Genomic DNA, 24,992 nt, shown 5'->3' on the forward strand with positions numbered 1-24,992 from the left:
CCCTATCCTGCCCCTCCTATACCGCCGCCACCTATAATAAAGTTATTAACCCCTATCCTGCCGATACCGGACCTCGCCGCAACTAAATAAATAGTTTAATCCCTAAACCGCAGCTCCAGGACCCCGCCGCAACCTATATTAAACTTATTAACCCCTAATCTGCCCCCCCTACACCGTCGCCACCTATAATAAATTTATTAACCCCTATCCTGCCCCCCCCCCTACACCGCCGCCACTGTAATAAAATTATTAACCCCTAAACCTAAGTCTAACACTAACCCTAACACCCCTCTAACTTAAATGTTAATTAAATAAATCTAAATAATATTTCTCTTATTAACTAAGTTAATCCTATTTAAAACTAAATACTTACCTTTAAAATAAACCCTAATATAGCTACAATATAAATAATAATTATATTGTAGCTATCTTAGGATTTATTTTTATTTTACAGGCAAATTTCAATTTATTTTAACTAGGTACAATAGCTATTAAATAGTTATTAACTATTTAATATCCACCTAGTTAAAATAAAGAGAAATTTACCTGTAAAATAAAAACTAACCTAAGTTACAATTACACCTAAAACTACACTATCATTAATTAAATTATTCCTATTTAAAACTAAATAATTACCTGTAAAATAAACCCTGTAAAATAAACCCTAAGATAGCTACAATGTAATTAATAATTACATTGTAGCTATTGTAGGATTTATATTTATTTTACAGGTAACTTTGTATTTATTTTAGCTAGTTAGAATAGTTATTAAATAGTTATTAACTATTTAATAACTACCTAGCTAAAAGAAATACAAAATTACCTGTAAAATAAATCCTAACCTAAGTTACAATTAAACCTAACACTACACTATCATTAAATTAATTAAATAAATTAGCTACAAATAACTACAATTAAATACAATTAAATAAACTAGCTAAAGTACAAAAAATAAAAAAGCTAAGTTACAAAAAATACAAAAAATAAGTTATAAACATTTAAAAAATATTACAACAATTTTAAGCTACTTACACCTAATCTAAGCCCCCTAATAAAATCACAAAGCCCCCCAAAATAAAAAAATGCCCTACCCTATTCTAAATTAAAAAGTTACCAGCTCTTTTACCTTACCAGCCCTTAAAAGGGCCTTTTGCGGGGCATGCCCCAAGGAAAACAGCTCTTTTGCCTGTAAAATAAAAACACAACCCCCCCAACATTAAAACCCACCACCCACATACCCCTAATCTAACCCAAACCCCCCTTAAATAAACCTAACACTACCCCCCTGAAGTTCATCCTACCTTGAGTCGTCTTCAGCCAGCCGACCACCGATGGAACCAAAGAGGAGATCCGGAGCGGCAGAAGTCATCATCCAAGGGGCGCTGAAGAAGTCTTCCATCCGATGAAGTCATCATCCAGGCGGCGCTGAAGAGATCTTCCAACCGGGCGATTTCATCTTCCAAGCGGCATCTTCAATCTTCTTTCTTCCGGATCCATCTTCATCCCGCCGACACGGAACATCCTTCTTCCCCGACGGCCGACGACTGAATGAAGGTTCCTTTAAGGGACGTCATCCAAGATGGCGTCCCTTCAATTCCGATTGGCTGATAGGATTCTATCAGCCAATCGGAATTAAGGTAGGAAAAATCTGATCGGAACAGCCAATAGAATGCGAGCTCAATCTGATTGGCTGATTGGCCCTGGAGGCAGCGGATACCATAGGAATCAATGGGAGTCTGACCATAGCGAAAGTTAATGTTCGCTGCTGCCAGACATCCCATTGATTTCTATGGGAGCTGTCTACACCTAACACCCTAACATGTACCCCGAGTCTAAACACCCCTAATCTGTCCCCCCTACACCGCCGCAACTAAATAAATGTATTACCCCCTAAACCGCCGCTCCCGGAGCCCACCGCCACTCTAATAAACTTATTAACCCCTAAACCGCCGCTCCCGGAGCCCACCGCCACCTACATTATACCTATTTACCCCTATCCTGCCCCCCCATACCGTCGCCACCTATAATAAAGTTATTAACCCCTATCCTGCGGATCCCGGACCTCACCGCAACGAAATAAATAGTTTAACCCCTAAACCGCCGCAACCTATATTAAACTTATTAACCCCTAATCTGCCCCCCCTACACCGTCGCACCTATAATAAATTTATTAACCCCTATCCTGCCCACCCGGCGGTTTGAAAACCAGGTACGCTGGGCCGGAAAAGTGCCGAGCGTACCTGCTAGTTTTTTGATAACTAGCAAAAGTAGTCAGATTGTGCCGCACTTGTGTGTGGAACATCTGTAGTGACGTAAGAATCGATCTGTGTCGGACTGAGTCCAGCGGATCAAAGCTTACGTCACAAAATTCTACTTTTGCCGGTATCTAGGGCTTGATAACTAAGGCGAATCAGCTTCGCCTCAAATACGCTGCGGAATTCCAGCGTATTTGAGGTAGACACGTTGATAACTAGAGGCCATGGTCTGTTTACATCATGTTTTTATGCAGAGTATAATTTGTGGTCTCCTTGTATTAAGTTATGGTGCAGATATAGATTAAACTATGTTTGAATTCATAGTTATAACTGTGCAATGATTGATATGCTTTGATACTAAGGCTTGCTTGTGAGAAATGCATTATATGTATGCTGGCTTAATTGGTATACAGAGGTAACAATGCTGAACTGATTGGGAATAATATGTCATTTAAAGTTGCAACAGTGTTGTATTTTGTGTGCTTTACTTACTTTCAGCTAGATTACAAGTTATGGCGTTATGGCTGCTCGCTAATTTCGTGTACATTATTTTCACCGCTCACCTTTCATAGCGCTGCTATTACAGGTTTGAAAAAAAAGGCTTGCACGGGCGATATGGTGGGGTTGAGCTCCATGCTTCACCCAAATACAAGCGGTGTTTTGACGTGCTCATGCGCGATTTCCCCATAGACATCAATGGGGAGAGCCAGCAAAAAAAAGCCTAACACCTGCGATCGCGGAAACAAAAGCTCCGTAACGCAGCCCCATTGATGTCTATGGGGAAAGAAAAAGTTATGTTTAAACCTAACACCCTAACATAAAAACTACGTCTAAACACTTCTAATCTGCCGCCCCCGACATCGCCGCAACCTACATAATGTTATTAACCCCTAATCTGTCGCCCTTAACATCGCCACCACCTAAATAAAACTATTAACCCCTAATCTTCTGCTCCTGATATCGCCGCCATATACATACAGTTATTAACCCCTAATCTGCTGCCCCTAACATCGCCGCCACCTAAATACACTTATTAACCCCTAATCTGCCTCCCTTAACATCGCCGCCACCTACATTACAGTTATTAGCCTCTAATCTGCCGCCCCCAATGTTGCCGCCACTAAACTAAAGTTATTAACCCCTAAACCTCTGGCCTCCAACATCACTAACACTAAATAAACCTATTAACCCCTAAACCTAACCCTAACTTAACCCTAACCCTAACACCCCTAACTTAAATATAATTAAAATAAATTATTACATAAATAATACCTATTTAAAACTACATACCTATAAAATAAAACCTAAGCAAGCTACAAAATAACTAATAGTTATATTGTATCTATCTTAGGTTTTATTTTTATTTCACAGGTAAGTTTGTATTTATTTTAACTCTGTAGTTATTAACTATTTACTAACTACCTAGCTAAAATAAATACAAAGTTACCTGTAAAATAAAACCTAACCTGCCTTACACTAAAAACTAGCATTACAATAAAATAAAATTAATGAAATTATTAAAATACAATTTTCTAAATTACAAAAAAAATAAACTCTAAATTGCAAAGAATTAAAAAACGAAATTAACAAAAATAAAAATGAATTACTCCTAATCTAATAGCACTATCAAAATAAAAAAGCCCCCCCAAAATAAAAAAAACCCTAGCCTACACTAAACTGCCAATGGCCCTAAATAAACCTAAGCTAACCATTGCCCTGAAAAGGGCATTTGGATGAGCATTGCCCTTAAAAGGGCATTTAGCTCTTTTACTGCCCAAACCCTAAGCTAAAAATAAAACCCACCCAAAAAACCCTTAAAAAAAACTAACACTAACCCCCGACGATCCACTTACAGTTTTCAAAGACCGGACATCCATCCTCATCCAGGCAGCAGAAGTCTTCATCCAAGCGGGCAGAAGTCCTCATCCAAGCCGGCAGAAGTCTTCATCCAAGCGGGCCGAAGTCCTCATCGAAGCCAGCAGAAGTCTTCGTCCAAGCGGGCAGAAGTCTTCATCCAGACAGCAACTTCTATCTTCATCCATCCGGCACGGAGCGGGTCCATCTTCAAGACATCCAGCACGGAGCATCCTCTTCTCGTCAACGTAGAATGAAGTTTCCCTTTAAGGTACGTCATCCAAGATGGTGTCCCTTACATTCGGACTGGCTGATAGAATTCTATCAGCCAATAGGAATTAAAGGGGAAAAATTATATTGGCTGTTGCCATCAGCCAATAGGATTGAGCTTTCATCCTATTGGCTGATCCAATCAGCCAATAGAATGTGAGCTCAATCCTATTGGCTGATTGGATAAGCCAATAGGATGAAAGCTCAATCCTGTTGGCTGATTGCAACAGTCAATATGATTTTTTTCCCCTTTAATTCCTATTGGCTGATAGAATTCTATCAGCCAATCGGAATGTAAGGTACGCCATCTTGGATGATGTACCTTAAAGGAAACTTCATTCTACGTTGACCATCGGAAGAAGAGGATGCTCCACGCCGGATGTCTTGAAGATGGACCTGCTCCGCGCCGTATTGATGAAGATAGAAGATGCCATCTGGATGGTGACTTCTGCCTGCTTGGATGAAGACTTCTGCCGGCTTCAATGAGGACTTCGGTCCGCTTGGATGAAGACTACTGCTGGCTTCGCTGAGGACTTCTGCCCAGTTGGATGAAGACTTCTGCCGGCTTTGATGAGGACTTCTGCCGGCTTGGATGAAGACTTCTGCCGCCTGGATGAGGATGGATGTCCCGTCTTCGAAAACTGTAAGTGGATCGTCGGGGGTTAGTGTTAGTTTTTTTTAAGGGTTTATTAGGTGGGTTTTATTTTTAGCTTAGTGTTTGGGCAGTAAAAGAGCTAAATGCCCTTTTAAGGGCAATGCCTATCCAAATGCCCTTTTCAGGGCAATGGTTAGCTTAGGTTTATTTAGATATATTTTTATTTGGGGGGTTTGGTTGTGTGGGTGGTGGGTTTTACTGTTGGGGGTTTGTTTGTATTTTTTTTTACAGGTAAAAGAGCTGATTTCTTTGGGGCAATGTCCTGCAAAAGGCCCTTTTAAGGGCCATTGGCAGTTTAGTGTAGGCTAGGGTTTTTTTTATTTTGGGGGGCTTTTTTATTTTTATATGGCTATTAGATTAGTAATAATTCATTTTTATTTTTGATAATTTCGTTTTTTATTTTTTGTAATTTAGTGTTTATTTTTTTTTTGTAATTTAGATAATTGTATTTGATTAATTTCATTTATTTCTTTTTATTGTAATGTTAGGTTTTAGTGTAAGGCAGGTTAGGTTTTATTTTACAGGTAAATTCGTATTTATTTTAACTAGGTAGCTAGTAAATAGTTAATAACTATTTAATAACTAGTCTACCTAGTTAAAATAAATACAAACTTACTTGTGAAACAAAAATAAAACCTAAGATAACTACAATATAATTATTAGTTATTTTGTAGCTAGCTTAGGTTTTATTTTATAGGTAAGTTTGTATTTAGTTTTAAATAGGAATTATTTAGGTAATAATTGTAAGTTTTATTTAGATTTATTTGAATTATATTTAAGTTAGGGGGTGTTAGGGTTAGGGTTATGCTTAGGGTTACGTTAGGGTTAGGGTTAAGATTAGGGTTACGTTAGGGTTAGGGGTTAATATATTTATGTAGTGAGGCCAGAGGTGTTGGGGTTAATAGGTTTATTATTATAGTGGCGGTGTGGGTGGACGGCAGATTAGGGGTTAATAATATTCAAATAGTGTTTGTGATGCAGGAGGGCGGTGGTTTAGGGGTTAATAATTTTATTATAGTGGCAACGATGTCGGGAAGCGGCGGAATAGGGGTTAATACATTTTTGAAGTCGCAGCGATGTCCGGAGTGGCAGATTAGGTGTTAATAAAAATGTTATCGTTTTTGCGATGCGGGAGGGCCTCGGTTTAGGGGTTAATAGGTAGTTTATGGGTGTTTAGTGTACTTTGTGACAGTTTAGTTATGAGTTTTATGCTACAGCTTTGTAGCATAAAACTCATATCTACTGACTTTAGATGGCGGTACGGATCTTGTCATTTTAGGCTGTACCGCTCACTTTTTGGCCTCACAGCAAAACTTGTAATACCGGAGCTATGGAAGTCCCATTGAAAAAGGACTTTTCTTAAAGTGCGGTACTGACGTTGCGTGACGGCCAAAAAGGTGTGCGGTACACCTATTCTGACAAGACTTGTAATAGCGGCGTTAGTGAAAAAGCATCGTTATGAAACATAACAATGCTTTTTCACTCATAACGCAAAACTCGCAATCTAGGTGATTGACAATTAAAATATAAACATTAATCTGTAACAGTGTTTATATTGAGTGAGCTTTCACTTTTTGTCTCATAATATAAACAGCTTTTTTTTTGCTAGTTTTTAGATTGATGCATGCACATTTTTTTTAGGTGCATTTATTCATGATGTTTTTATTGTTAGCATAATATTAACACACTTATAAGGGTGGTCACTTATAAGGGGAGATAATAGAGGTGTTTTCTTATGTATTTATTAGATGCATGTTTTGCACATTGTGAAATGTATATGGTATTATGTATATTGACTGTATGCATTTTCTTGACCTATAATATATGTTTGATTATAGATTGTCTTGAAAAAGGCTGTCTAGAACAGCCGAAACGTCGACTTTGCTATGTTGTGAAATACATAAATAAAAAGAATTTTGGATAAGACCTGTGAGTGCCCTCCCAATTCTTCCACTGCATATTCTGATTTGAGGAGTCACCTGGGCAATTCATTGATGGAAGGGGAGTGAGTGCATGTCTCTTTTGGATGAGATATATATATATATATATATATATATATATATATATACACATATATATTTACGCTTTGCTTCCCATTGCTGTGCGACTTACCCCCTTTGCTGCATCAGACACATCATGAGAACAAGGCTCTGTGCATTGCACCTAACTCTTAATACCAGTGTACATTTGCGTGCACTGATATTATGATATTACTTAGTGGAGCACAAATATTGATTTAGCAAAAGTGATATTTTGCACTCCGCTCATAATCTGGTCCTTAAAATTTGAAAAACATTTACATCAGAAATCAAGAAGAACAGTGCAGACTACAGTAAAGTAGTTTCTAATAAAAAAAAGTGGCCACATTGATCTTATTTTCTAGAACAGATGTTAACAGTTGCAATGTAAATCACGAACCCCCTGAGTGCCAAGATTTTAAATATATTCCAATTGGCAGACAGCGTTTTCAAAATCTCACTGTATTTATCACATTTTCAAACTCTCACTCTTTAACTTTAAGAAGATGGCAGCACACAGTTCTGGATATTATAAATCGCTATTATTCAAAACACCATAGCACCAATTCTAATTTTTTTCAAAAACCTGTGCAAAAGATGTTGACCAACAAAAGACAAAATGTCAAACAGTGAAATCACAGTCACAAAGACCCAACAGCCATATAGTGCTCAAGACTAGGGATGGGCGAATGTGTTTATATTCTAATTTCTAAAGTTAGAACGAATGTTATTGTAGAAATTCGATTTACAAAATAGAATGTTGATAAGAACGAATATTCTTAAAAATTCTATTATCGAATGTTATCTACAGTTTTCAAATGTGATATTTGAATTCTTATGTCACATTCGAATTTGAATATTACATTTATGAAACATTCACCTAGATTACAAGTTTTGCGCTATAGAGGGTGTAAAACGAACGCAAAAAAAATTGTGTTATTTCACCCTCCATAGCGCTGCCATTACAAGTTTTTAAAAAGCCTCCTTGTGCGTGCGATATGGTTGCGATGAGCTCCATACCACACAAAATCCAAGGGCTGAGAATATGTGCTCATGCACACTTTCCCCATAGACATCAATGGGGAGAGCGTGTTTGAAAAACAACTAACACCTGAAGTGCGGAATGGGGATCGCCGTAACGCAACCCCATTGATGTCTATGGGGGAAAAAAGTTACGTTTAAACCTAACACCCTGACATAAAACCCACGTCTAAACACCCCTAATCTGCTGCCCCGATGCTAAAGAAAGTTATTAACTACTAATCTGCCGCTCCTGACATTGCCGCCACCTAAAGTTATTAACCCCATTCTGCCGCTCCCCGACATCGCTGCCACTATAATAAAGTTATTACCCCTATTCTCCTGCACCCCAACATCGCCCACACTATAATAAAGATATTAACCCCTATTCTGCCGCTCTCCGACATCACCGCCACTAAAGTTATTAACCCCTAAACCTCTGGCCTCCCACATCACCGCCACTAAATAAACCTATTAACCCCTAAACTGCCAGCCCCCCACATCACAAAAAACTAAATTAAACTATTAACCCCTAAACCTAACAACCCCCTAACTTTAAATTAAAATTACAAGATCCATATCTTAGAATAAATAAAAACTTACCTGGGAAATTAAAAAAAAACGAAGTTTGAACTATATATTAAACTGACATTACTATTATACTAAAATTAAAATAACTATCAATTAAATAAATTAAATTGCACATTAAAAAACCTAACACTACTAAAAAAAAATCTACAATTAAAAAAAATAAAGAATTCTAAATTGCAAAAAATAAAAAAATAAATTACAGAAAATAACAAACACTAAATTATGAAAAATAACAAATTAAATTATCCAAAATAAAAACAATTACACATAATCTAATAGCCCTATAAAAATAAAAAATCCCCCCCGAAATGAAAAACCCTAGCCTACAATAAACTACCAATAGTCCTCCCTTAAAAGGGCCTTTTGTAGGGCATTGCCCTAAAAATATCAGCTTTTTTACCTGAAAAAAATACAAAGACCCCCAACAGTAAAACCCACCACCCAACCAACCCCCCAAAATAAAAAAACAAACTCTAACAAAAACCTAAGCTACCCATTGCATTTGTATGGGCATTGCCCTTAAAAGGGCATTCAGCTCTTTTACTTGCCCTGAAAAGGGCATTTAGCTCTATTAAGAACGCCCAAACCCTTATCTAAAAAATAAAACACCCAATTTTTTTTAAAAAAAACCTAACACTAACCCTCAACGATCCACTTACAGTTTCTGAAGTCCGGACATCCAGGCGGCGAGGTCTTCATCCAACCAGGCGGCGTCTTCTGTATTCATACAGGCGGCATCTTCTATCTTCATCCCGGCGGCGCAGAGCGGGTCCATCCTTGAAGACATCCAGTGCAGAGCATCCTCTTCATACGGTCGCCGCCATACACTGAATCTTCATTGCAAGGGAGCCTTTTGAAAATAGCATCCCTTGCATTCCTATTGGCTAATTTAATTTTTGAAATTCAAAAAGATAGAATAGGTCGCCTGGATGGATGAAGACCTCGCCACTTGGATGTCCGGACTTCAGAAACTGTAAGTGGATCGTCGGGGGATAGTGTAAGGTTATTTTATTACTTTTTTGGGGTGTTTTTTTTTTTTTTAAATTAGGGTTTGTGGGTTCTTAAAAGAGCTAAATGCCCTTTTCAGGGCAAGAAAAAGAGCTGAATGCCCATACAAATGCCCTTTCAGGGCAATGGGTAGCTTAGGTTTTTGTTAGAGTTAGGTTTTTTATTTTGGGGGGTTGGTTGGGTGGTGGGTTTTACTGTTGGGGGGGTCTTTGTATTTTCTTATAGATAAAAGAGCTGATTTCTTTAGGGCAATGCCCCACAGAAGGCCCTTTTAAGGGCTATTGGTAGTTTATTGTAGGCTAGGGTTTTTTTTTATTTTGGGTAGGCTTTTTTTTTATAGGGCTATTAGATTAGGTGTAATTGTTTTTATTTTGGATAATTTTGTTTGTTATTTTACGTAATTTAGTGTTTGTTACTTTTTGTAATTTAGTGTTTTTTATTTTTTGTAATTTAGTGTTTTTTATATTTTGCAATTGTAGATTTTTTTTTTTAGTAGTGTTAGGTTTTTTTAATGTGTAATTTAATTTTTTTTAATTGATAGTTATTTTAATTTTAGTATATTAGTAATGTTAGTTTAATTTTTAGTTTAAACATAGTTTTCTTAATTTCTCAGGTAAGTTTTTATTTATTTTAAGATAGAGGATCTTTTAATTTTAATTTAAAGTTAGGGGGTTGTTAGGTTTAGGGGTTAATAGTTAAATTTAGTTTGTTGCGATGTGGGAGGCTGGCGGTTGAGGGGTTAATAGGTTTATTTAGTGGCGGTGATGTGGGAGGTCAGATGTTTAGGGGTTAATAACTTTATTTAGTAGCGGTGATGTCGGGGAGCGGTGGAATAGGGGTTAATATCTTTATTATAGTGTGGCGATGTTGGGGTGTGGGGGAAAAGGGGTTAATAACTTTATTATAGGGGTTAATAGATTTTATTAGTGGCAGCGATGTCGGGAGCGGCAGATTAGGGGTTAATAACTTTATTATAGAGTTTGCGATTCGGGATGGCCTTGGTTTAGGGGTTAATAGGTCGTTTATGGGTGTTAGTGTACTTTGTAACATTTTAGTTATGAGTTTTGTGTAACAGTTTTGTGGCGCAAAACTCATAACTACTGGTCTCAGATTGCGGAACGGATCATGTCGGTATAGGCTGGAAAGCAAACATTTTAGCCTCACCGCAAAACTTGTGATGGCAGCGCTATGGAAATCCCACGCAAAAACGTCATTTTTTGGAGTGTGGGACTGACATTGTGTTACAGGCTAAAATGCTTGCGGTGCAGCTATACCGACACGACTCGTAATGGCTGCGTTTAGGTTTTTATGCTGAAATGGCCATTTTTTCAGCATTAAAACCGGAACGCAAAACTCGTAAACTAGTTGAGTATTGGACTAGAAATACTATTTTGAATTCAAATGTCCCATTCGAATGTCACAAATTTGAATATTACATTTATTAAAAAAGGCTCTGTGCATTGCATCTAAGTCTTAATACCCGTGCACATTTGCGCGCGCTGGTAATACTTAGTGGAGCACAAATATTGATTTAGCAAAAGCGATATTTTGCACTCCGCTTATAATCTGGCCCTTAAAATTTAAAAAATAATTACATCAGAAATCAAGAAGAACAGTGCAGACTGCAATAAAGTAGTTTCTAATAAAAAAAAGTGGCCACACCTGATCTTATTTTCTAGAACAGAATGTTAACAGTTCTTGCAATGTAAATCACGAAGTCCCTGAGTGCCAAGGTTTTAAATATATTCCAATTGCAGACAGCGTTTTCAAAATCTCACTGTATTTATCACGTTTTCAAACTCTCACTCTTTGGCATCTACTTATCAAGCCGTCAACTTACTTGCATTCAATGGCACCAATACGCTTGCCTAAGATCGCCTAACATCGCTGCCGCAGACCTGAATACGTTCTCCAAAATGATCAAAAAAGCTGTCAAAAAGCTGCGCACCAAGTACGGTGCAATGTGCAGTGGACTGTTGTTAACTAACAGTCATCGATCTCGCTGCTCTTCGGCTTTTTCCCAGATTTATTGGTACCCTGTCACTAAACATCCACACTAAACTATACTGTTTACCCCTATACCACCGCTCCCGGAGACCACCGCAACTCTAATAAATGTATTAACCCCTAAACCGCCGCCCCCTACACTGCCGCCACCTACATTATACTTATTAACCCCTAATCTGCCGCCCCCTACACCGCCGCCACCTACATTATACTTATTAAACCCTAATCTGCCGCCCCCTACACCGCCGCCACCTACATTATACTTATTAACCCCTAATCTGCCGCCCCCTACACCGCCGCCACCTACATTATACTTATTAACCCTAATCTGCCGCCCCCTACACCGCCGCCACCTACATTATACTTATTAACCCCTAATCTGCCCCCTACACCACCGCCACCTACCTACATTTATTAACCCCTAATCTGCCGCCCCCAACGTCGCCGCCACTATATTAAATTTATTAACCCCTAAACCTAAGTCTAACCCTAACCCCCGCTAACTTAAATATAATTTAAATAAATCTAAATAAAATTCCTATCATTAACTAAATTATTCCTATTTAAAACTAAATACTTACCTATAAAATAAACCCTAAGCTAGCTACAATATAACTAATAGTTACATTGTAGCCAGCTTAGGGTTTATTTTTATTTTACAGGCACGTTTGTATTTATTTTAACTAGGTAGAATAGTTACTAAATAGTTATTAACTATTTACTAACTACCTAGTTAAAATAAATACAAATTGACCTGTAAAATAAAACATAACCTAAGTTACAATTACACCTAACACTACACTATAATTAAATTAATATCCTAAATTAAATAAAATTAAATAAAATTAAATAAAATTATCTAAAGTACAAAAAAAACAAACACTAAATTACAGAAAATAATAAACAAATTACAAGATTTTTAAACTAATTACACCTAATCTAATCCCCCTAACAAAATTAAAAAAAAAACAAATAAAAAAAGCCCTACCCTACACTAAATTACAAATAGCCCTTAAAAGGGCCTCTTGCGGGGCATTGCCCCAAATTAATCAGCTCTTTTACCTGTAAAAAAAAGTACAAATGCCCCCCCAACATTAAAACCTACCACCCACACAACCAGCCCTACTCTAAAACCCACCCAATACCCCCATAAAAACACCTAACACTAACCCCTTGAAGATCACCTTACCAGGAGAAGTCTTCACCCAACCGGGTCAAAGTCCTCAACAAATCCGGCTGAAGTGGTCCTCCAGACAGGCGGAAATGGTCCTCCAGATGGGCAGTAGTCTTCATCCAGACGGCATCTTCTATCTTCATCCATCCGGCGAGGAGCGGCTCCATCTTCTAGACATCCGAGGCAGAGCATCCTCTTCATCCGACGTCTTCTTGAACAATGACGGTTCCTTTAAGTGACGTCATCCAAGATGGCGTCCCTTCAATTCCGATTGGCTGATAGAATTCTATCAGTCAATCGGAATTAAGGTAGGAAAAATCCTATTGGCTGATGCAATCAGCCAATAGGATTGAAGTTCAATCCTATTGGCTGATCCAATCAGCCAATAGGATTGAGCTTGCATTCTATTGGCTGTTCCAATCAGCCAATAGAATGCAAGCTCAATCTTATTGGCTGATTGGATCAGCCAATAGGATTGAACTTCAATCCTATTGGCTGATTGCATCAGCCAATAGGATTTTTCCTACCTTAATTCCGATTGGCTGATAGAATTCTATCAGCCAATCAGAATTGAAGGGACGCCATCTTGGATGACGTCACTTAAAGGAACCGTCATTGTTCAAGAAGACGTTGGATGAAGAGGATGCTCCGCGTCGGATGTCTAGAAGATGGAGCCGCTCCGCGCCGGATGGATGAAGATATAAGATGCCGTCTGGATGAAGACTTCTGCCCGTCTGGAGGACCACTTCTGTCCATCTGGAGGACCACTTCTGCCGGCTTCGTTGAGGACTTCGGCCCGGTTGGGTGAAGACTTCTCCCGGTAAGGTGATCTTCAAGGGGTTAGTGTTAGGTTTTATTAAGGGGGTATTGGATGGGTTTTAGAGTAGGGTTGGTTGTGTGGGTGGTGGGTTTTAATGTAGGGGGGGGGCATTTGTACTTCTTTTTACAGGTAAAAGAGCTGATTACTTTGGGGCAATAAACCGCAAAAGGCCCTTTTAAGGGCTATTTGTAATTTAGTGTAGGGTAGGGCTTTTTTATTTGGGGGGGCTTTTTTATTTTGTTAGGGGGATTAGATTAGGTATAATTAGTTTAAAAATCTTGTAATTTGTGTATTATTTTCTGTAATTTAGTGTTTGGTTTTTTTGTACTTTAGATAATTGTATTTAATTTTATTTAATTGTATTTAATTTAGGGAATTAATTTAATTATAGTGTAGTGTTAGGTGTAATTGTAACTTAGGTTAGGTTTTATTTTACAGGTCAATTTGTATTTATTTTAGCTAGGTAGTTATTAAATAGTTAATAACTATTTAATAACTATTCTACCTAGTTAAAATAAATACAAACTTGCCTGTAAAATAAAAATAAACCCTAAGCTAGATACAATGTAACTATTAGTTATATTGTAGCTATCTTAGGGTTTATTTTATAGGTAAGTATTTAGTTTTAAATAGGAATAATTTAGTTAATGATAGGAATATTTATTTAGATTTATTTAAATTATATTTAAGTTAGGGGGTGTTAGGGTTAGGGTTAGACTTAGGTTTAGGGGTTAATAAATTTAATATAGTGGCGGCGACGTTGGGGGCGGTAGATTAGGGGTTAATAAATGTAGGTAGGTGGCGGCGATGTGGGGGGGCAGATTAGGGGTTAATAAGTATAATGTAGGTGGCGGCGGTGTCAGGGGCGGCAGATTAGGGGTTAATAAGTGTAATTTAGGTGGCAGCGGTGTAGGGGGGGGCAGATTAGGGGTGTTTAGACTCTGGGTACATGTTAGGGTGTTAGGTGTAAACGTTACCATAGGAATCAATGGGATATCGGGCAGCAGCGAACATGAGCTTTCGCTGCTTTCAGACTCCCATTGATTCCTATGACATCCGCCGCCTCCAGGGCAGCGGATTGAAAACCAGGTATGCTGGGCCGGAATAGTGGCGAGCTTACCTGGTAGAAATTTGATAACTAGCAAAAGTAGTCAGATTGTGCCGAATTTGCTTTCGTAACATCTGTAATAACGTAAGCATCGACCTCTGTCGGACTGAGTCCGGCGGATCGTATGTTACGTCACAAAATTCTACTTTTGCCGGTCTGTAGGGTTTGATAACTAAGGGAAATCAGGCTCGCCACAAATACGATGCGGAATTCCAGCGTATTTGCGGTTGACGGCTTGATAAATAGATGCCTTTAACTTTAAAAAGATGGCTGCACACAGTTCTGGATATTATAAATCGCTATTATTCAAAACACCATTGCACCAATTCTATTTTTTTTAAAAAACCTGTGTAACAGATGTTCACCAACATTAGGGGGTTGTTAGGTTTAGGGATTTAAAGTTTAATTTCGTTTTTTGCGATGTGGGGGGCTGGCGGTTTAGGAGTTAATAGGTTTATTTAGTAATAGTGATGTGAAAGGCCAGAGGTATAGGGGTTAATAATTTTATTTAGTGGCAACGATGTCGGTGAGCGGCGGAATAGGGGTTAATATCTTTATTATAGTGTGGGCGATGTTGGGGTGCAGGGGAATAGGGGTTAATAACTTTATTATAGTGGTGATGATGTTGGGGAGCGGCGGAATAGGGGCTAATAAATTTTATTAGTGGCGGCAATGTCGGGAGCAGCAGATTAGAAGTTAATAACTTTAATATAGTGTTTGCGATGCGGGAGGGCCTTGGTTTAGAGTTTAATAGGTAGTTTATGGGTGTTAGTGTACTTTGTAACAGTTTAGTTATGAGTTTTGTGTAACAGTTTTGTGGCGCAAAACTCATAACTACTGGTCTCAGATTGCGGATTGGATCGTGTCAGTATAGGCTGGAATGCAAGCTTTTTAGCCAGACTGCAAAACTTGTAATGGCAGCGCTATGGAAATCCCACGTTGCGTTACAAGCTAAAATGCTTGCTCTACAGCTATACCGACAAGACTCGTAATGGCTGCCTTCTGGTTTTTACGCTGAAATGGCAATTTTTTCAGTATTAAAACTGGAAAGCAGTAATCTACCTGAGTATTAAACTAAAAATACTATTTTGAATTTGAATGTTACATTCGAATTCGAATGTAGCATTCAAATTTGAATATTACATTTATAAAACAGTATTAGACTACAAATACTATTTTGAATTTGAATATTACATTTATTAAACACAGTTGTACACTAGAAATACTATTTTGAATTTGAATGTTACATTCGAATTTGAATGTCACATTCGAATTCGAATATTGCATTTACAAAACACAGTTGTAGAATAGAAATACTATTTTGAATTTGAATGTTACATTTGAATTTGAATGTCACATTCAAATTCAAATATTACATTTCAAAATTGAATGAATACATAGCTAAACATTATATTATTCAAACAAATATTATCAAATTTTATTGAAAAATTTGAAAACGAAAATAGAATATTAAAATGTTTTATAAACATTAGAAATTCGATTCGAACGAATGTATCAAATTTCGTTTTAAATTTTTAACTTTTAGAAACATTCGCCCATCCCTACTCAAGACACATGCATGTTCCAATGTCTACCTCGGTATGTTCTTCAACAAAGGATAGCAAGAGAAAACAAAGCAACTGTGATAATAGAAGTAAATTGGTTCTTTAAAGGGACACTGAACCCAATTTTTTTATTTCATGATTTAGATAGAGCATGACATTTTAAGCAACTTTCTAATTTACTCCTATTATCAAATTTTCTTCATTCTCTTGGTATCTTTATTTGAAATGCAAGAATGTAAGTTTAGATGCCGGCCCATTTTTGGTAAACAACCTGGGTTGTTCTTGCTGATTGGTGGATAAATTCATCCACCAATAAAAAAGTGCTGTCCAGAGTTCTGAACTAATAAAAAAGTTAGGATGCCTTCTTTTTCAAATAAAGATAGCAAGAGAACGAAGAAAAATTGATAATAGGAGTAAATTAGAACGTTGCTTAAAATTGCATGCTCTATCTGAATCACAAAAGAAAAAAATTGGGTTCAGTGTCCCTTTAAGATGGCATATCATTTTGATTTTTATATCCCTTTAATAAGGACCTGATATCAAACTTTCTCTTAAAAGAAAATATTATTTCAATCGGGAAAATATTATGTATTTGAAAACTGCAAAAACATAAAAATGTATAATTTGCTATAAAAATAAACAGATTTATGGAGATCATAAAATATATATTGCTAGATGCCTATCTATGAAGTATGACATAACTTATTTCAAAACAGCCAGACCTATATTATTTGTTATTTTATTTATATAGATTTTACACCATTTACACCATTTTATTAGTATTATTCCATTGTAACTTACCCAGCTAAATAAAGGTATAGATACAGTATTATCCATCTCATTCCAACCTTATACACTATACATATGAGGAAAAAAGTTAACGGATTCTACAAACATTAATAAAAGAAAAGCTATATAAATTACATGAGCGTTCATCACTGATTAAAACATAAATAAATACATAAAGAAGTTAACATACCAGCCATATAGTTTAGGTAGTTCCAACCTCCATATGCATATAGACCCTGAAAGAAAGCTTCTGCAGTTTGCGCTGCATTTGGCACCTTTGAATTGAATGCATTCTTAAAGTTTGCTGAAGCCTCTTTATTTACTCCTAGCGCAACAAATCCGCCAATAATAATAATGATCAATGCCATCATTTTCAGCACAGTAAATATGTTCTGAACCCATTTGGCCATATTTACACTCTTGGAATTTATGACTCCTAAAATCCACAGAACTACAAGTGCCAATAATTTCTTAAGAAGCTCAGGTGCTGGACATCCAGAGAAAAATGGCTGGGTGGCGTATTCTGCAAATGTCAGTGCCCGTGCTGCATTAGATGCAGGTCGTATAAACAAAGTTAAAGTCCATATAAAAATAAAACCAGGTAAAGATCCTATACCTCTCCTTACATGATAATATTCACCACCTGCATATGGCAAACTAGAGCCCAGCTCTGCATAGCAGAGGGAACCCATCATAGCTAGAAGTCCACTAGCAGCCCATATGCATAAAGAAATACCAATGTTAAGCTGAGAATACTGTAATACTCCTGCGGGGGACACAAATATTCCAGCACCTACAATACAACCGATCAGGAAACAAGTGCCATCAAAAAAGGCTAAGCGTCTTTTTAGAAAAACATTTTGATTTGTTTCCTTTGGCTTACTTTCATTTATTGTTTTAATATCTGTTTTTATCATAGTGGATTTGTATTCCTTGTAATAGCAGCTCAGGTTGTATTTGTATGAATTACTATCTTTTTATTTCAGAGCAGGTTAACTGCCTTTAAGTTGCCTGCTCGTTAAACAGTGTTTAAAAATGAATCACATATTAAAATATTATAATGTAGGCAATCAGCGTCTTGTTTAAGTATCACCTTTGAGTGTTTATTTATGATTTTCAGAAACTAAATTGGTTTTTCTAGAGGGTTTGTGGTTAATGTTCTATAGCAATGATTAGCAAAGTCTAATTGCAGCACGGGCAAAGTCATTGTATTGAAGTTAATGTTTTAGGATGGTAACTGCTAAGGCATTAGATAATGTGATTTGTCCAGTAAAATGTGTGAAAGCATATATTGAGGCTGGTCCAGAAGAGGGCCCAATGTTTTTAAGGCATAGAGATGGCCGTAGTTTAATTAAGTTTCAGTTCCAAAGGCTGTTATAATTATTGGTTCAGAAGTTAGGCTGGAGTAATGCTTGTTTGACACCCCAATCTTTTAGAATATGTGCCGCCACAAGTGCAGTGGCATTGGGTATGTCAGTTGAACAGATTAAGAAGATGGGAAGGTGAAAATCTCTGGCATACAAGAAATATATTAGGCCATTGGAGAAATAAAATAATTTGTGGTTATTAAGGTCATATTGATTCATTTACTATGTTGTTAACTTGTTTATTGGTTTCTTTCAGACAGAGCACTTTGAGTATCGATCCTTGGGCACTCCTATTTACATTTGGCAGCGAAGTGGGTCGAAAATTCCTGTTTTCTTTCCCTCCCTTCCACCCTACGTTTAATGGTTTGCCACAAGAAGAGGTCACATTGAGTTGAGCGATCAAAACAGCACAGATAGGGGCAACAGCTGTGGTTATTCAGCCATGCAGTATAAGACTGCCAGTGTTTCCCATTAAGGAAATGGATTCCACGAGGATGAAATTAGTTGGTGGTCTGTTGGGCTGTACCGGTGAATTGGGGTAATTAATGTTATGGTTCATTTTGAATGATCAAGTGGTGAAATTGTAAAATTCTCGGCCTAGCACAAGGGTAAGGTGATGATGGGGGGCGGAGTTCTGTGGAGTACAGCAGCATATAGTGGTGGTCTGTCAATCAAACTCCTAGTCTGGAGAATTTTCACCCTGTCATTTGCCATTTACATCCCTGAGTAGCACAGGGTCACGCTAATTGGTTTTGTGAGGTTGCTTAATTTTTTGTCAATGTTGGTGCGCTGTGCTTATGATTTTCTATGATCTGTATTGCTATGATCTGTATTATGATTTGATATTTGAGGTCATCTGCATCCAGTTTTTGATTGAATACCCACTTGCTACCTAGGCTTTTTTATTTTTAGGTAACTGAGTGAGAATTCATGTTTTAATTTTGTTCAAAGCTTCAATCTCCTCTTTTGCTGCTTCTTTCCACTTAGTGGCTTCTGTAGTAGGAAGTTTGTCAATAACACTCAATATGGTTCATATGTTGATGCTGATGTTGCAAGGTAGGATAATCCGATAGCTGGAATTCCCATGTTCTTTCTGGATCTAGGAATGGGTTCTGAAATTTCATCAGCTTGATCAGCAGTATCTGGTTCTGCAATACCATAAGCTTGCTCTATTCCCCCTTCTGCTTGTGCACTCTCTTGAGTGAAGGGGGCCGAATTATCAAGCTCCGAATGGAGCTTGATGCCCTTTGTTTCCGGCGAGGCAAGAAACGTTCTCCCATTCCTTGTACTGCCGGTGTGCTGCCATTAGCAATGCTCTGTAAAATTATTGTCTAGTTCTTTAAAGAAATTAGAATCTTTGTACATATGGGATGTTGCACCTGAATCCATAATCCAGTGATTTTTAAAAACTATGGACTAGATTACAAGTGGAGTGCTAAATTATTTGCCTGTTTGTGGGAGCGCAATAATTAACAAGCAATTACAAGTGGCTGGTTATTGCTACCGCGGTATCAATTAGTGCTCCAAAAATTAGATATAGGGTTCTCCGAGATTAGCTATAGGGTACATTTTCTAAAAGTGCCTCAAATGCCCTCAAAATAGAGGGCATTGTAGTTTTTTATTTAAAACAAATAGCCTTTTTTAAATAAAAAATTGCACTAGGCAGTTTTGGGGCTTTAAAGTTAGTGGGAGTGGGGTGTTAGAAAAAAAACAGCACTGAATAATGCCTTTACATTGTAGTCTATGGGAACTGTGTCCTCCCATAGACAGCAATGTAAATACATATCTATATGATTATATAGGAAGCAGGTATCATCCGCACCTCTCAGAAATGAAGAAAAACATTTTATATAAAAAAATAACATTTATTATTCAAAAAAGTTAAAAAAAAATACAAGAAATGCCATAAAATATTAGAAAAAAAACTGCGGACTGATGGAAAAGAGTGCCAAACATGTCCTAGCCCTTGATCACTGGCATTCCGCAGACTCCAAACAGACCTCTATTTAACGTGTCCCTAATTTGCTCAGAAACACCTGATTCAATTAACATTTTAAAGGTATATTACCATATATTGTACTGCTGTTGTAAAAAACAGCCACTATATATATAAACATTAGTATAGATGTTAATGCCAAAGTTTGTAATTAAATATGCGACATGAATACAATGTCAATGTGGTCAACAACGAAAAAAAAAAAAACATATGTAAATATGCTACAGCAATAAAATTATATACTATTTCCTATTGGACTGGTGTGTCTCTTAATTGTATGCTATTAAGATATCCTACTTCTCTCCCTTTTTATTTTAGAAAATCATGAATGTTAGAATAGAATTAGAAATTTTAATAAAACAAATTTACATCCATAATGGAATTTAAACCATCTGGATGTTTGGATTGAAGCTTAAAAATCCAAAATACTTCATTTTGATCCAATAACCTCTCCCTATCACCTGCTCTTCTATGCCTAGGGATATGATCAATACCTTGCATTTGTAAAAGTGTGTCATTAGATTGGTGTTCATATCTAAAATGCTTGGCTATAGGTGTATCACTGTCTGGATTGCTGATATCCCTGAGATGTGGAAGAGCTCTGTCCCTCAAGCCCCGTTTAGTGCGACCTACATACTGTTTGTTACAGCCTTTGCATGTCATTAAATAAATGACATGTGTTGTATTACATGTTATGTTGTACCTAATCTCATATGTATTTATTTATTTATAAAATATTTTACCAGGAAGGATACATTGAGATTTCTCTCGTTTTCAAGTAGGCCCTGGGTCCACAAAACATTGCATTGATACAATAGGGTACAATAAAATTCAAAAACAATAATAATACACAATAGATGCAAAAATGTTACAGAGAACAGGTAAGAAATATATAATCAACCATGACAGGTGCATTCTGTTTTTAAATATATGTAGAGAGGGATCTCTTAAAGGATATTAGGCTTGGGGAAGGCTTGAAAGTGCGCGGGAGGTCATTCCATAACTGTGGCGCTCGGTAGGAAAAGGAGGATCGAGCTGCTTTCTTTTTGTATTGAGGCAAGCTAAATAATGTGCTGGTACTGGATCGGAGGTTATAGGAGGTGGGAATAGCCGGGGAGAGCATTCTGCTCAGGTAGGGTGGGAGCTTCCCAGAAAGGCACTTAAACACAAGGCAGGAGAGGGCAGAGCTTGGCCGCACAGTGTAATGGCCACAGATTAGTACAGCTCCTGGGTCCTTACCCACCAGAAAGGCATTTAAACTATAGCAAGCAGGGGAAAAATTAGCAGCGCAGCAGGCAGAGAGGTGTCTCAACAGCTGGAGACTAACATCAGCCACAAAGAGCCCTCCGCAACAGAACCGGAATACCGGAACGGCACACAGACGCACACTGCGGAGTTAAAGTAAGAAGAGCTGCAGTGACCACATGGAGACCCGCCGGGAGCAGAAAACAACAGGCTCAGATACCGGAGCAAAGAAGGGACATGAGAAAGAGTTCCACAAGCTGGGTCTTGATAAAGACATAACAAGCGGCAGCCAGTGAAAGCAGGACCCTGGTAAAAAGCACCACATTACAGCGAAAGCGGTTGTTTATAAACCACACTGGGTTCCAGGCCTCTCTGTGTGGCGCCTCGACACAGGTTTTCTGGGAGGCAGTGAAAAAGGAAACGGACCACGGAGTCATAAAGGTACTCTGAGTATAAAAAAAAAGAAAGGAAAGGGAAATACAGCTAATACCCACATAGGCAGCAAAAATAAGCTGCACCACAAAGGGTGAAAAACTTTCTCTAAAATCTTAGACAGTAGAGGGCTAACGCAGCAAAAATAGAGATAGAAGGTGAAATTTCATAAAGGAGGAAAACAAAGAGAGGGGAGGAAAAGTGCACAGACTATTACCCACATAACAATAGGGATATAGTAAAGTAATTGAGGACTGCTGTCTGCCCCCAACATCAAGCCACTTTAAGTAGTGCACTGCCATACTGTAAGATATTTTTCCTTTTTTTGTTGTTGTTGTTGTTGTTGTTTCTTTTTTTTTTTTTTTTAAAAGCCATACATCTAATATAACCAAAGCAACAGGTGAACAAAAATAAACCACTGACAAGTCATTGGTGAGCTTGGAAAGGCGCAACCTTTACCCTAATCAGCCTGAACACAGAGATCTATACTGCTCACTCGCCAATATAGCAGCTAGACATCTTCTGTAATATAAAATGCAATAAAAGATGCAACAGTGTGAAAGCCAAAAAAACAGCAAAAGATAAACTACAATCACTGCATAACATCAGGCCTTAAAATAAGACAAGAACAGACTATTGGGTATGCCAGCAAAAAAAACTAAGTCCAACAGGACCGACACCCCAGCAAAAGCAAAGAAAATTAACCAATATTTGAAGCCAATAGAAAGTGTCACGCTGAAAAACGATCTCATAGAGGACATGGCACAAACAACAAATCAATCAGCAGGAACTCCATCAGAATGTAACTCTGGAGAAATCACTAAAGCTGACCTGCTGCTACTAGCAACAAAAGATGATATAAAAACAGCAATGACAGACATGCGGGACATGTTTAACGAGATCAAAAAAGATATCAAGAAGGTAGAACGCAAAGTTTCCACTCTGGAAGAAGGCCACAACATTGCGACGCAAGATCCAGCACCTTTCCCAACTATCATACAACCAGGATGAAATGATACACAACCTTATGGAAAAGGTCGAAGATTTAGACAATAGGGGGCGCCGAAACAATCTGAGGATCAGGATCAGAAAGCATCCAGCCAATAGCAATACCAGGTTACCTGCAAGATCTTTTCAGAACCGTGAAAGGCAGCAGTACATCACCCGACATCATACTGGAACGTGCTCACAGAGCACTGAGACCTAAGCCACCTGCAAAAGCACCACCAAGAGACATAATAGTGAAATTTCTCAATTTCTTAGACAAAGAAGAAGTGCTGAAACATGCCCGTCAGAAAAACCAACTCACGCATGCAGGTATAGCTATACAAATATTCACAGATTTAAGCCCTACCACATTGCAAAAATGCAGAGACCTGCAATTTGTGACCTCGGTGCTGAGATCATAGAAGATACCATATCGCTGGGGGTTTCCTGTGAGTATCACAGCCACAAAAGGAGATAAAGCTGCAACACTCCGCAACATGGATGATCTCTCGTCATTCTGTGACATTCTACAGATACAAATCCCACCACCTACAGATCGTCCGCAAATGAGAGTGCAAAGACAAGCAGGCCAAAATAATGAAGAACTCAATAAGAACATGATGCCTCAACATGCGACCTCTTCTACAAGGAGTTCCACCCAATAAAGGACTCTAACATATAAAAGCTGATACGCCTTGCAAAGGACAGATAAGTATAACACAGACATTGGCTCTATTTAACAAGCTCCGTATGGAGCTTGATGGCCCCTGTTTCTGGCGAGTCTTCAGACTCGCCAGAAACAGCAGTTATGAAGCAGCGGTTACAAAGACCGCGGCTCCAAAACCTGTCCGCCTGCTCTGAGCAGGCGGACACACATCGCCACAATACAACCCGATCGAGTACGATCGGGTTGATTGACACCCCCCTACTGGTGGGCCATTGGCCGCGAGTCTGCAGGGGGCGGCATTGCACAAGCAGCTCTTGTGAGCTGCTGGTGCAATGCTGAATACGGTAAGCGTATTGCTTTCCGTATTCAGCGAGGTCTGGCAGACCTGATCCGCAGTGTCGGATCAGGTCCGCCAGACCTTGATAAATATGCCCCATTGACTGTATATTTACTGTTCTGCATAATAATGTCTAGGCATAGATCCCCATGCTGCGAGCCACATTTATATGCTTATAATCAGCTGCCCCCACAGAAAACAATTCCTAAATATATATTTAAAAAAAAAAAAAATAAGAGGGGCAGCATATTGTAATACCTCTGCCGACCTAAATACGTAACATAACACCCTGCAAAAAATTTGATATTTCTGTTTATCTGAATGCCCCAGGGGGAGAGGGCCACAGCCCTCCAACGTTGCGCTAGATTTGTATCAGTTAGACGCTGGACTGATAACCAGTTTTGAACTCATTGTAACTGATACGGATTGTTTCTTTTACTTCTATCATATATATTCCTAAAGTGCACTGTTATATAAATTGTTGTTGTTCTATTACTGTTAATTGCACAATTGTTTCCCTTCCCCCTTACACATCCCTTTGATACCCTACACCTACAACACTTAGCGCACTGCATAGACAGCAATATCTCACACATAAGAGTAGGATACATCTAAACTGCTCGGAGGCCTGCACAAATCGTTTAGTAACCCCAAAACAGGATTACTGACACACATAACACCCAACCCATTAAGATAAAATGAACAAGACACCTACAGTGCACCCTATAAACCTGATTACAATTAATGTAAAAGGGTTCAATATACCTCAAAAACGGTCAATAATTCTAAATGACCTACACAAACAGAAAGGAGACATAATCCTGCTC

At 38.0% G+C, this 24,992-nt stretch overlaps 1 protein-coding gene across 1 annotated transcript in view; it reads right to left on the minus strand.

Moving 5' to 3' along the window:
• LOC128659580 (b(0,+)-type amino acid transporter 1) overlaps positions 1-17,841 on the minus strand; it is an 87,109-nt gene extending 69,268 nt beyond the window's left edge. Inside the window, exon 1 of the mRNA XM_053713170.1 lies at positions 17,325-17,841. Coding sequence (XP_053569145.1) covers positions 17,325-17,829 — 505 coding nt within the window. The 5' untranslated portion in view covers positions 17,830-17,841. The remainder of the gene's footprint in view (positions 1-17,324) is intronic.
• Positions 17,842-24,992: the final 7,151 nt, after the last annotated feature.

This window comes from Bombina bombina, chromosome 5, assembly GCF_027579735.1.
Source record: "Bombina bombina isolate aBomBom1 chromosome 5, aBomBom1.pri, whole genome shotgun sequence".
NCBI classification, from domain to species: domain Eukaryota; kingdom Metazoa; phylum Chordata; class Amphibia; order Anura; family Bombinatoridae; genus Bombina; species Bombina bombina.